Source organism: Schistocerca cancellata, chromosome 3 (assembly GCF_023864275.1).
Source record: "Schistocerca cancellata isolate TAMUIC-IGC-003103 chromosome 3, iqSchCanc2.1, whole genome shotgun sequence".
NCBI classification, from domain to species: domain Eukaryota; kingdom Metazoa; phylum Arthropoda; class Insecta; order Orthoptera; family Acrididae; genus Schistocerca; species Schistocerca cancellata.
This window is the reverse complement of record NC_064628.1, coordinates 677,757,199-677,769,392: the sequence shown is the minus strand read 5'-3', so window position 1 is coordinate 677,769,392 and position 12,194 is coordinate 677,757,199. Positions and strand designations below refer to the sequence as shown.

Below are 12,194 nucleotides of genomic sequence, written 5' to 3'. Positions count from 1 at the left end.
AAGGAGAAGAAGGCAATGAGGAAGCAAGGAGAAGAAGGCAATGAGAAGGCAAGGAGAAAAAGGCAATGAGAAGGCAAGGAGAAAAAGGCAATGAGAAGGCAAGGAGAAAAAGGCAATGAGAAGGCAAGGAGAAAAAGGCAATGAGAAGGCAAGGAGAAAAAGGCAATGAGAAGGCAAGGAGAAAAAGGCAATGAGAAGGCAAGGAGAAAAAGGCAATGAGAAGGCAAGGAGAAAAAGGCAAGGAGAAGTCAAGGGAAAGAGTAAGGAAGACAGTGAGGTGGAGAAGAGCAAAGAAAGGAACCAACAAAAGGAAGGAAGAAACGAGAAGTGAAAAACCAAAAAGACCACGATTATAGGTCGTGAAACCGTCCGTCTCCGGACGCAGGCGCTAACTACCCCCGTGAGGGGGATGGACTCCTTTTAGTCGCCTCTTACGACAGGCAGGAATACCTCGGGCCTATTCTAATCCCCGGACCCGCAGGGGGGTCGTTCATCTCTGACAGATGCTGTAGAAATATACTACATCATTCTCATGGCTATAGTTTGTCTTTTCTTCTTGTATCGGGAAGCTTTTTCTCAAAAGGATATCATACTCACAGCCACATGTATAATGGAGGTAAAAGTAAACATGTTCACAAGAAGGTTATGTATCATGAACATGATAAGCTTGTGTACATAGTTCATTTTTGTCAACACAGCTCAAAGAGTAATTTCAAACAGAGACAGTGCAGCACACATTGTCACATGATGGAAGCTGCTAACTGATTTGGCCTATGACACAGCAGTACCATTCAACAGGTATCATGAGACACAAAACATTTAAGTATCCATAATGCAGTTACTTGTAACAAAGCACTGTTTCAAAAGCTGCACAAATATTTAGTCAAATTGTGATAATATTTCAAAGTAGTGCACAGACTGGCAACTCACTTTAAATGTTCAGAAATGTACATTTGTGATCTTTACAAAAAACATAGTACCCTGAGACAAGATTACGATATCAATGAGTCACAACTGAAATCTACCAGCTCCTAGAAATACCATGGTATTGCAGGGAAATGAACTGTTGGTAAAGCAGGCACCAGTTGCTGATTTATTGATAGGTAGAATTCAAAGAGAGATTTACACTTACTGGCAGACTGAAATTATGTGCTAGAGCAGCACTTGAGCCTGAGACCTTAGCTTTTTGCTGTAAGTGCTCTAGTGACTCAGTTACCCAAGCACTACTCACACATTTAATTCCATCAGTACATCTTCTCCTACCTTCTAAACTTCACAGAAATCCTCCTGCATACCTTGCAAGACTAGCTATTGTGGAATGGTGGAAGTTCCAGGTTTGAGTTTTGATCTGACAATTTTCATTTGCCAAGTTTCAAGTCAGTGCACACTCTGATGTGCAGTGGAACTTCATTGTGGAAATAAAGGTTGGTTGGTTGGTTGGTTGGTTGGGGAAGGAGACCAGACAGCGTGGTCATCGGTCCCATCGGATTAGGGAAGGAAGTCGGCCGTGTCCTTTCAGAGGAACCATCCTGGCATTTGCCTGGAATGATTTAGGGAAATCACGGAAAACCTAAATCAGGATGGCCGGATGCGGGATTGAACCTTCGTCCTCCCGAATGCGAGTCCAGTGTCTAACCACTGCGCCACCTCGCTCAGTGTGTGTGGAAATAAAGAAGATTGGTTACTAAATACTTACATGACACAATATGTGCAAAAAAAGTCAGTACTTGTAGTCACACATTTGTTGGGCCCGTAAGAGAGGGGTCACAGTGATACTGAGAACCCTGAACTTTGAGACTCTTTAAGACAGATGCCAACAATGCAGCAAAAGTGTAATCTCAAAGTTTAAAAATTCAATATTAAGTGAGGATTCTAGGAATATACTATAGCTCCATATACAACGATGTAAAAAATTAGCAACACCAAAAATAATTAATGTACAGTAATAAAAATTTAGGAATACACTTGTCTATGTAATACATTTAAGTGATTAACATTACATAAGCACAGGTTAATGTAAGCAAAAGATAAGCTATTGCAAATGTGAAATGATGGTACATTGGTAACTGGTCTAACTGCCAGAATGTTGAATGCAAACATTCAAACATGCGTGGATTGTGCTGTACAGATGCTAGATGTCAGTTTGTGGGATGGAGTTCCATGCCTGTTGCACTTGATTGGTCAGTACAGGGACGATTAATGCTGGTTGTGGAACAAGCTGGAGTTGTCGTCTGATGAAGTCCCACATCTGCTTGACTGAAGACATGTCTGGTTATCAAGAAGGCCAGAACAAAATGTCAACACACTGTAGAGCACATGGGGCGTGTTATCCTGTTGGGAAACATGCCATGCAATGCTGTTAATGAATGACAGCACAACAGGTCAAATCACCAGACTGTCATACAAATTTGCAATCAGGGTGCATAGGATAACCATGAGAGAGCTCCTGCTGTCATACAAAATTGCACCCCGGACCATAACTCCATATGTAGGTCCAGTGTGTGTAACATGCAGGAGGCCCTCAATTGTCCTCCTCCTGACCAACACAAAGCCATCACTGGCACCAAGGCAGAACCAGGTTTCATCAAAAAACACAACAGATCCTCCACCTCGCCCTCCAATGAGCTCTCACTTGGCAACACAAAAGTTGCAAATGGCGGCAACTTGGGGTCAATGGAATGCACGATACAGGGCATGTGCCTCAGACCTGTCCTTTAAGTAACCAGTTTTTAACAGTGCAATGTGTCACTGTGGTGCCAACTGCTGTGCAAATTGCTGCTGCAGATGCAGTACAATACAGCAGAGGCATACACTGAACACGACGCTATTCCCTCTTGATAGTGCCACATGGCTGTCCGGGGCTCAGTCTTCTTGTGGCCATACATTCTCATGAACACCTCTGCCAGGAATTATGTACAGAGGATACATTTCTTCCTAGTCTTCCTGCAATATTTCAGAAGGAACATCCATATTCTCATAGTCCTGTTAACCGACCTCATTCAAACTCAGTGAGGTGCTGACAATGGTGTCTTTCCCACCTTAAAGCCATTCTTGACTAACATCAACCCACCACATTCAGTCTCAACCTTACAATGTGTATTTAAAGCAAACTTGATATCCATCCTCATAGTGGTGCTAGTAGCACCACTCATATGCAATTGATGTGAAATCTGTATGATCATTATGTAAAAACACGCCTACCAACTTTGCTTATGTCCCACTACTCCTCCTTGGTGTTGCGATTTTTTTTCCATCAGTGTATGTATCACACTTGTGATGTGAATGCAAAATTAGATTAATTACAGTGCAGATGGAAGTATTTAAGCAATGCTCCATACATGAATGAAATGGAAAGGGCCTTCGTAAGAGGCACAGTGATAAGTTCCTCTGCCATGCATGGCAGAATATGAATGTAGAGTATGCAGGATATTGAACAGAATATTTTCCTACATTTTAATTTATTCTGCTTAGGCTTTCTCATATTTCATTGAATTTTATTCTCTCCACATGCAATACCTTCAGAAATAAATCCCTGCCTATTTCTGTAAAAGGTATTAAAAGTTGCCTAACTCTGTTATTCTTTTTTCTAGGTGAAATATTGAAATATACTCAACTTCTAACAGTAATTTGCTTGTCTATAATGACTGTTGTGTGACTTGTCACTCAGTTAGTTTGCTTCAGATGATCTAAAAATGTTATGAAACACTACAGGTAGATCCCAAATTCACTCACTATTTTATTTTTTATTTTTATTTTTTTTCAGATTACAAATTTACAAGAAATTTGCATAAGAATCTGTGAAACTGTGTCAACATTGTTGTAAATTTGGAGAACGAAGAAATAAATATATTTTGTACAACTTAATAACCAAATTAAATATTTCTCCTTTCTCACAAATAATCAGTAGATAGATTATTTTGAGCAGCAACATTTCAAGAACATCAATAATCAGGTACAAAAATGGCTCATAGTTTATCCTTCATTTTCTTAGAATAGTAGCAAACAGTAACTAATAAGTGACCAACAAACCAAAAACAGCAAAACAGTTGTGTCAACTCTTTGCCATACCTGTTAATCTTTAAATTTCAGACTTATATTCTTTCAAGGGAGTTCCATAGTGAGAATATCAGTTTTGAGTAAATTAAACAAATTTACACTATATACAATTATAAACAAATATCAGAGAAATCATAATCACTCTAAATTTTGGCACTATGCTTAAATTCTAAATGAATTAATTATCCTGTGTATAAACAGTACGACTGACAGCACAAAAGAATAAAAACAGCAACAGGTATAGCTAACAATTTGAGTTTTTTAGAGTTCACACACATGAGAGAGAAAAAGAATCCTCCAGCCTAATGCATATGAAGTAAACAACAGCAAACCTGAGGTGAAACCATCTAGGTTTTTAATGTCTTCAAAAGAGAAATCATAGTAAATGGGAAAAAGAAAGAATTTTTGTTTAACTGGATTAACAACTTCTTTATCAAGATGACAATAAATATGCTACCCTTTATCAATCTTATTTAATTTAAAAATTGTGGTACTACAATTACCAACAGCAGCAGTTGCAAGTGTCTCATAAATAGTCTAATCACTTTCAGTTGAGTTACACAAAACAATTCCCCCTCACCCTTATGCTCCCATCTCCATCTAATTATGTGAAACGTTGTTTTAGATGTTTTGATTATAATGAAAATGCAGTGTCAGGAGATGGTCATCTTCAGATCTATTTTTAGTGCAGCAATTGGGATAATTATTTTTTATACCTGAGGTCAGTTTAACATTTCACAAAAAAAGACAAATATCAAAAGGCATATGAGGAAATATTATTCCTCTAGGCACTTTTAACACAATATGAAGCTTTAAGAAAAGTATTACACAGCAGTATAATAAACAGAGAACACAATTTTCTTCCATTTTGGAAATGACAGCCATTATATTAAAATCTGCATTCCATGCAGCAACTGTCATACACTACACACAGAGATAGCTAATAATAACACCTGATTTATCAACAGGTATTCCATAGCTAAGCAGAAATTGTCAGATCTATCTTGGTGAACAAAGTTGCTCTGCACATAAGAACAACCTTTTGACTTATTACATATTAAGATATGCACTCATTATAGAATTTTTTACCAATAAATCACAAATTTGATTACACAAAACCTAATGCGTCTGTTAAAGATACAGAATATCATCAAGCGTAACACAATAATTAAAGGAATAAACACATTCTTTTCTCATTTATAAGAACATAAAATAAAGGTATCTAAACAAAAATACTGAATTACTTCTTTTGAAATATTTCTCTAGTTACATTCAGAAATCTAAAGAAAAAGGAAAAAGAAAATAGAACAGAAAAGAAAAGAAAAGAAACAAAAATTTCGTTTTTGGTTTTGAGACATGTATAAGAAAGATTCTTATAAGACAGACACTGTGCACACTGAAGTGCACACAGTCACTTCAGGTGATGTCAAAGCATTTTTCTGCAATACAACAATGAAAAAGTAAAATAATGGAATGGTAGATGAAGCAGTCACCATTAAGCATGCAATAATGATTATTTTGAAAGTGGTGTGAAAATAATTATTTAAAAAAGGCCAGCTCTGGTGAAATAAATCAATTGTTTTGCATGTAATTCAACTACATGAAAATATCTTAAATTGTTGTAATCAGACCATTTCCATTCCATAAATGCATCATTCCTTCTACTCCATTTCTCAACAATTCTGAAGACAGAAAACATTGCCTGAAAATATGAAACATATTTAAAATGTGCATTGGCTACTAGCATTCCAAATGCTACCTCTCCTTCTGGCCACATATTGATCCTGTGCAGCTGTGTAAAGTAACACATCAACAGTCCTCTCATTCACTACACACACTCTTTTCATCTTTCTGCAAACTTTCATGACTGTTAGGATCTGCAAGTTCCACATTATTGTTTGTGCAACTTTGATCAGACAGGCCTTTCTTGTCTTCATCACAACAACTCTCCCAATCACTGTCCTTTTCCCAATCTGCTTTCTTCTTCTTCTTCTCCTCCTCCTCCTCCTCCTTCTCCTCATCCTCCTCCTCATTATCTGACTGAACATCATCCATTTTGTCCTTCCTTTCTTCACTTTCTTCATTAGATTTTGTTTCTTTATCCTCGGGAGTTTGTGGAGAATGAATTTCCATCTTTGTTTCCATTTCTGCACTCACAGTGTCCTCTACTGGTTTCTCATCTTCTTTTATATTACTTTCCTCAGTTTCATGGTTTCTAGATGTTTGGGCCTTGCACAGAATTTCTTGCTCAACTCGAAACCTTGTGACAGTATCTACTATACTTCTCTTAGCCTGAGCAAGAAGTACTCTATCATCAATACCATTCAGTTCCCATGACAAAAATGTAGCAAAAGCCCAGAGATCACGAGGAGGTTGCAATGAAGAAGACTTCCACAGCATAATCTCTGGCATAGTTGTATCAGTATCATATTTGTTAAATTTCTCTGAACCATGGGAGTTATTTTCCTGTGAATAAATTGTATGCTTCTTTTAGGAGACATTTAAAAGCTCTCTGTAGGACTGAAATAACTACAGGTTGTGTATATCTACAGAGACTTATTATCAACGACACATTAAGCAAAGTAACTGCAGCCCATAAGGACAAATAATGTTTGAAAAAGATAATGAAAGAAATTGGCCTTTTAAATAATGGAAGGTTCCCTGATTTATCTGCATAAAATTTGATCTCCCTTAAATAGATGTCACTCAGCGCTAAGGATAAGAGAGAGAAATGGAAACAGGTTTACTAAAATAATACTTTAGGCAGCCACCAACAAATGAACAACTGGTACAGGGCAGACAGATATTCAAATTTAAAGTTTCTCTAATTTTCAGATGTTTTCAGAGTTAGTTAGTTAGCAAGCTGTGCATTTCATTTCTGTAATACACCAAAATTACAACCTATTACATTTATCTACATTTAAATATGGCCAAATGTAGACTGTTTACACACACTTTCTTATGCCCTTAAAAATATTTATTATTTTCCACTAGACAAGCTCAGAATTTCTAAATAAGAATTCTACAGTTCAATAGAAGGATTTTGACAGAATTAACTTTTCAGTTTGCTTTCGGATTTAATTTCCTCACCTGTCCACTTATAACGGTACAGCCTTCCCCAAAATTCATATGAAATGTCTGATACCACCTTTTTTTATACACATCAAGGTAGATATCTGACAATTCAGTGCTTCCTAAGGCCTTGTATATGTGTCTTTATATGTATCATTCTGTCCTATTTGATAAAGAAAAAACCTTGATATTCATTGCGAAGGCATGTGGAATGTTCTGGAAGGGTGTGTGTTGTCATAATTATCGTGGAATTATTGTCATTGATAAAATTATGTACATATACTAAATTAAGTAACTAATCAAGAAATTGAAGTAATAAGTCCTTAGAAATAAATAACTAGATACTGCAGAGCTGTTAGGATGAAAAATAATTTGCTTCTAATGAACAAAATGGTAATCTAAAAATCCAGTAAGAGAAGACCTCACTATCTCAGAAACGGCTTAAAAGTTATTACCAAGTGATGCATTTCCATTTGTTATTTATTTTTATGTCTTCCTCTGTAATTAATATTCTTTTTAATTACATTTCTAATTAACTCTCCAATTGTATACATCTCACAGTTTTCCTATTTCCAGAATTTGTGGCCTTATTTGTGCATTTTATGTATGTAATCAGGTAAAGCACAAGCTCTGTACTGCCATTGAATATTAGTAACCAAACCGAAACTGTAAGTAATTACATAACTAAGATAATATGAGAGACATTGTTGTAATTAAAGTTCAGAATGATTTTCTTATGGAGAACTAAAGATATTACTATAAAAGACTGATTCAATATTGTATTTTATACCTTATTTGGCTGTAACATCAGTTTCTTTGAGTTTTGTAAATTTTAATTGTAACATCAAAATTGTAAAAAAATAATAATGCTTTATTTTGGAAGATATTGTTAAAACTCTATATAAAGCAATGCTGCGACAGATCAGTTTTGAAGTTACTTTTGGAAGTCAAAGAGATCAGTGAAGTCTACATGACAAGTGTGCAGTTCAGATGTCAATTAATGTGAATAAATTTTGTGAAGCATAAAAATTTCACATTCATTCATCAATCAACCAGGCAAGTGTTTCGCCGGTACTTTATTTTCCCTCCTTTTGAGCTAAAGTCAGTTTTAACAAAGGTAAGTTTTTCAAAGGCAAGAAATAAGGTGGGTTTAACATCCCATCAACATTGAGGCCATTAGAGACGGAGCACAAGAACGAAATTGGTCATGCCTTTTCATAGAAACCATCCCAGAATTTGCCTGGAGCAATTTAGGGAAATCATGGAAAACCTAAATCTGGATGGCTGGACAAAGGTTTGAACTGTTGTCCTCCCAAATGCAACTCCAGTGTACTAACTACTGTGTCACCCAACTCAGTTGTAAGTTTTTCTTATAGTATTGTAATCACTGAAACTATTACTCCTCTGAACTGTAATACACTATTTACAGCAAATTCCATGAGGGTTATTGTACTGTAATGACATATTTGAAACACTCTTGACTCTGGTGGGTCATGATAGTACAGAAGAGGCATGGGGTAATGGAGCATGAAGAGAAAGGGATAGCAGGATATGGGTGAGCAGCAAAATGCTAGTCCTGCCCGAGAGCATGCAGGGACATGGCTGGGACAGGACAGTGGGCTGCTAAGTGCAGTACCAAGAGCAGTGCTGGTGAAGCAAAGGAGTTGGAGGGTAGTGGGGGGAGGGGAGGGTGAGAAGTGGAAGAAAATGAGAGAGGAGAAAAGTAGAGAAGGGTAAGGGCCATGCAGGTACACTGGCAGACAGAAGGCATGTGTTTGGCAGAAGTGAAGGGAGGGAAGGGGGTAGAACCAGTTGGAGGCCAGGAACTAGCAAAAGGCTGCAGAAATGAAGGCTATGTTGCAGAGAGTGTTCCCATCTGTGCAACTAAGAAAATTGGTGTTGGTGAGAAGAATGCAGATGGCACATGCTGTGAAGCTGTTGTTAAAAAGTTGAGTACATCTTGTGAAGCAGTCGTTAAAACAGGTGAGTCCATCATGTTAGTCATCATGTTCAGCAACTCGCTGGTCCAGTTGTTTTTTGGTCACAGTTTTTAGTGGCCATTATGTGGACAGACAGCATGTCCATATAGAAAGCCATACAGTGGTTGCAATTATGTTGGTAGATAACATGGCTGATTTCACAGGTGACCCTGCCTTTGGCGATGTAGGAGATGCCTGTGAAGGGACTGGAGTATATGGTAGTGGGAGGATGTATGTGATAGATCTTGCATCTAGGTCTATTGCAGGAATATGAGGCATGGGGCAACAGGCTGGGAGCAGGGGAGGAATAGGGACAGGTAAGGATATTTTATTGCACATGGTAGGCAAGTGGTGGAATACTACTGTGGGAGGGATAGGGAGGATGGTGGAGAGGATATTTCTCATTTCAGGGGATGACAAGAGGTAGTCAAATCACTGGTAGAGAATGTGACTCAGTTGCTCCAGTCATGTGTCACAAGAGGGGGTGGGGGCTGGGAGTAGATGCTCCTTTGTGACCTGTCAGAAAGTATGTGAGAAATGGTAGGTGACTGGGAGATCTGTTTCTGGCTAAGGTGAGAAGGGTAATTTTGGTCTTTGAGACCCTTGGCATATATGGAGAGGGACTGCTCACTGCTAAAGATGTGATGACCACATGTGGCTAGGATGTATGCAAAGGGCTTCTCGACATGGAGTTGGTGGCGACTGTCCAAGTGGAAATACTGTTGTTAGCTAGTGGGCTTCATATGGGCAGAGGTACTGATGGGGCCATCCTTTAGGTAGAGGTTGGCTCTGAGGAAGGTAACTTGTTGGGCTGAGGAGGACAATGTAAAGCAAATAAGAAAGAAGTACTTGAGGTTCTGAAGCAATGTGGATAGGGTGTCCTCACCTTCAGCCCAGATCATGAAGATGTTATCAGTGAATCTGAACCAGATGAGAGGTTTGGGATTCTGGGTGGCTAGGAAGGATTCCTCTATATGGCATATGAATAGATCAGCATTGGTTGATGCCATGCTGGTTTGGTTCCCACTGTTGTCAACAGATTTGTCTGCAGGTGACTTGCTGAAAAGGAAAAGTAATTGTGAGTGAGGACACAGTTGCTCATGTCAACCAGGAAGGAGGTTGTACATTTGGAGACAGTTGCGTGTGATACTCTCAGACCTTGTATACCATTACTGTCAGATTATTACATATAGCCATATAGCCTACTCTCCTATACAAAAGACACTAACCATTTCCTCCGCTAACTCTCCACCGTTACTGATTGTTTACCATACAGTGCCCTGCTTATAATTGCTGATGCCACCTCCCCTATACAGTAACCAGCCAAATGCCTATGACCTTGTCATTATTGAATGCTACCTTTCCGAATGCCCAACTGACTCCAATCCTACGACCTCCACTCCATCCCGGTCACCATGAGGCTCTATATCCTCATCCACAATTACTTCTCCTTTCAAGACATCACCTACCATTAAAGTCTTGCAACAGTAATGGGTGTCCACATGGCACCATCCTATGTCCTTTGGGCATCTAGAAGAATCCTTTCTAGGCTCCCAGAATCTCAAACCTCTCACTTGTTCAGAATCATCAATGAAATCTTCATGGCCTGGGCAGAGGGTGAGGGTGCCCTGTCCACATTCCTGCAGAATCTCATCAATTTCACAATTCTCTTCATCTGGTCCTCTTCAGCCCAACTAGCTACCTTCCTTGAAGGATGACTACCTCAGTACCTCCATTCACTTCAGGCCTACCGACCACCAATAATATGTCCACTTTGACAGCTGCCATCCATTCTACATTAAGAAGACCCTTCCATACAGCCCAGCCATCCATGGCTGTCACACCTGTAGTAACAAACAGCCCATGCAAAATATCCCAAGGGTCTCACTAGGCATTTGCGGATTAAAATTAACCCCCCCCCTCCTCCCCCTGTCTCTCCATCACTTAACATCCTCCATATACCTACTGTCCAGCCACAAAGGAGCACCCCTCTCATGACTCAGTATTACCCATGACTGGAGTAATGGCATCATGTTCTCCACCAGGATTTCAACTACCTCACATCATGTCCTAAAATGAGAAATATCCTCCCCATTATCCTCTCACACTGATATTCCACCACTCACCCACCTTAGGCAATACACTATCTGATCAAAAGCACCCAGACACCTCATAGTGATCCATAATATAGGATGTGTCCAATCTTTGCCTTTACGATTCCTTGAGCTCTTCTGGGGACACGTTCAATGAGGTATCTGAATGACTGTGTTGAGGAATGGCAGCTTATTCTTTCTCACAAGCCAAAAACATACAAAGTAATAGTGTTGGACATAGGATCTAGAGTGAAGATGCTGTTCTAGCCCATACAAAAGGCATTCCATTGGGTTCATGTTTGGACCCTGGACAGATCAGTCCATTTCAGAAATGTTATTGTTCAGGTTTGTTTCTATCAGGAACAGGATATTCTATGACTGTATTAAGGACATCCACAATAAAAGTAAGGGCATCATCAGTTATAAATTTTCAATCTGTTTATTGCAGATAGATTTCAGCTACATTATATCCAAGTCATCAGGACTTTGATATAATGCACTGAAGACTGGTACTTAGCAGCTGAAATCAATCTGAAACAGATAGATTAAAAATTTACAAATGATGATGCCCTTCCCCCTATCAAGGAATGTTATTTTTCGCAAACCACTGCCTCACAGATGCTGCTTTGTGTCAGGGTCCCTTGTCATGCTGATAAAAACAACCAGTCTCCAAACGCTTCCTATACTGTACACAGTATGCAGTGCTGTAAAATATGTTCATATGCTTCTGGTTTTAGTGTTTTCTTAAGCACAATAATGGGACCACACCCTAACCACAAAAAATGCTCCCATACTTTACTGTTGGCACTACACATGATGGTAGGTAACTTACAACAGGCATTTGCCTGCTCACCCTCTATCTGATTGCCCCATGGTATAGCGTGGTACATCACTCATTTCCATTCATCCACTATCCTGTGGCATCATTCTATGCATCACTTTGAAATCTTATAAAGTTGTGACTGAATATTGGTGCAGCTTCTTCCTAACAGTA

At 38.8% G+C, this 12,194-nt stretch overlaps 1 protein-coding gene across 8 annotated transcripts in view; it reads right to left on the bottom strand.

Annotated features, from left to right (window-relative positions):
- LOC126175652 (DNA ligase 3) overlaps positions 1 to 12,194 on the bottom strand; it is a 644,184-nt gene that overhangs the window by 137,358 nt on the left and 494,632 nt on the right. For 3 of the 8 annotated variants that reach the window (XM_049922547.1, XM_049922548.1, XM_049922549.1), the window contains one exon: positions 4,539 to 6,522. The exons of 2 other annotated variants lie outside the window; for them this stretch is intronic. In XM_049922547.1, the coding sequence (XP_049778504.1) occupies positions 5,878 to 6,522 (645 nt within the window). In that variant the 3' untranslated portion in view covers positions 4,539 to 5,877. Of the gene's footprint in view, positions 1 to 4,538; positions 6,523 to 12,194 lie in introns of those variants that run through there. 3 more of the 8 variants (XM_049922546.1, XM_049922550.1, XM_049922553.1) reach the window with 2 other exon arrangements.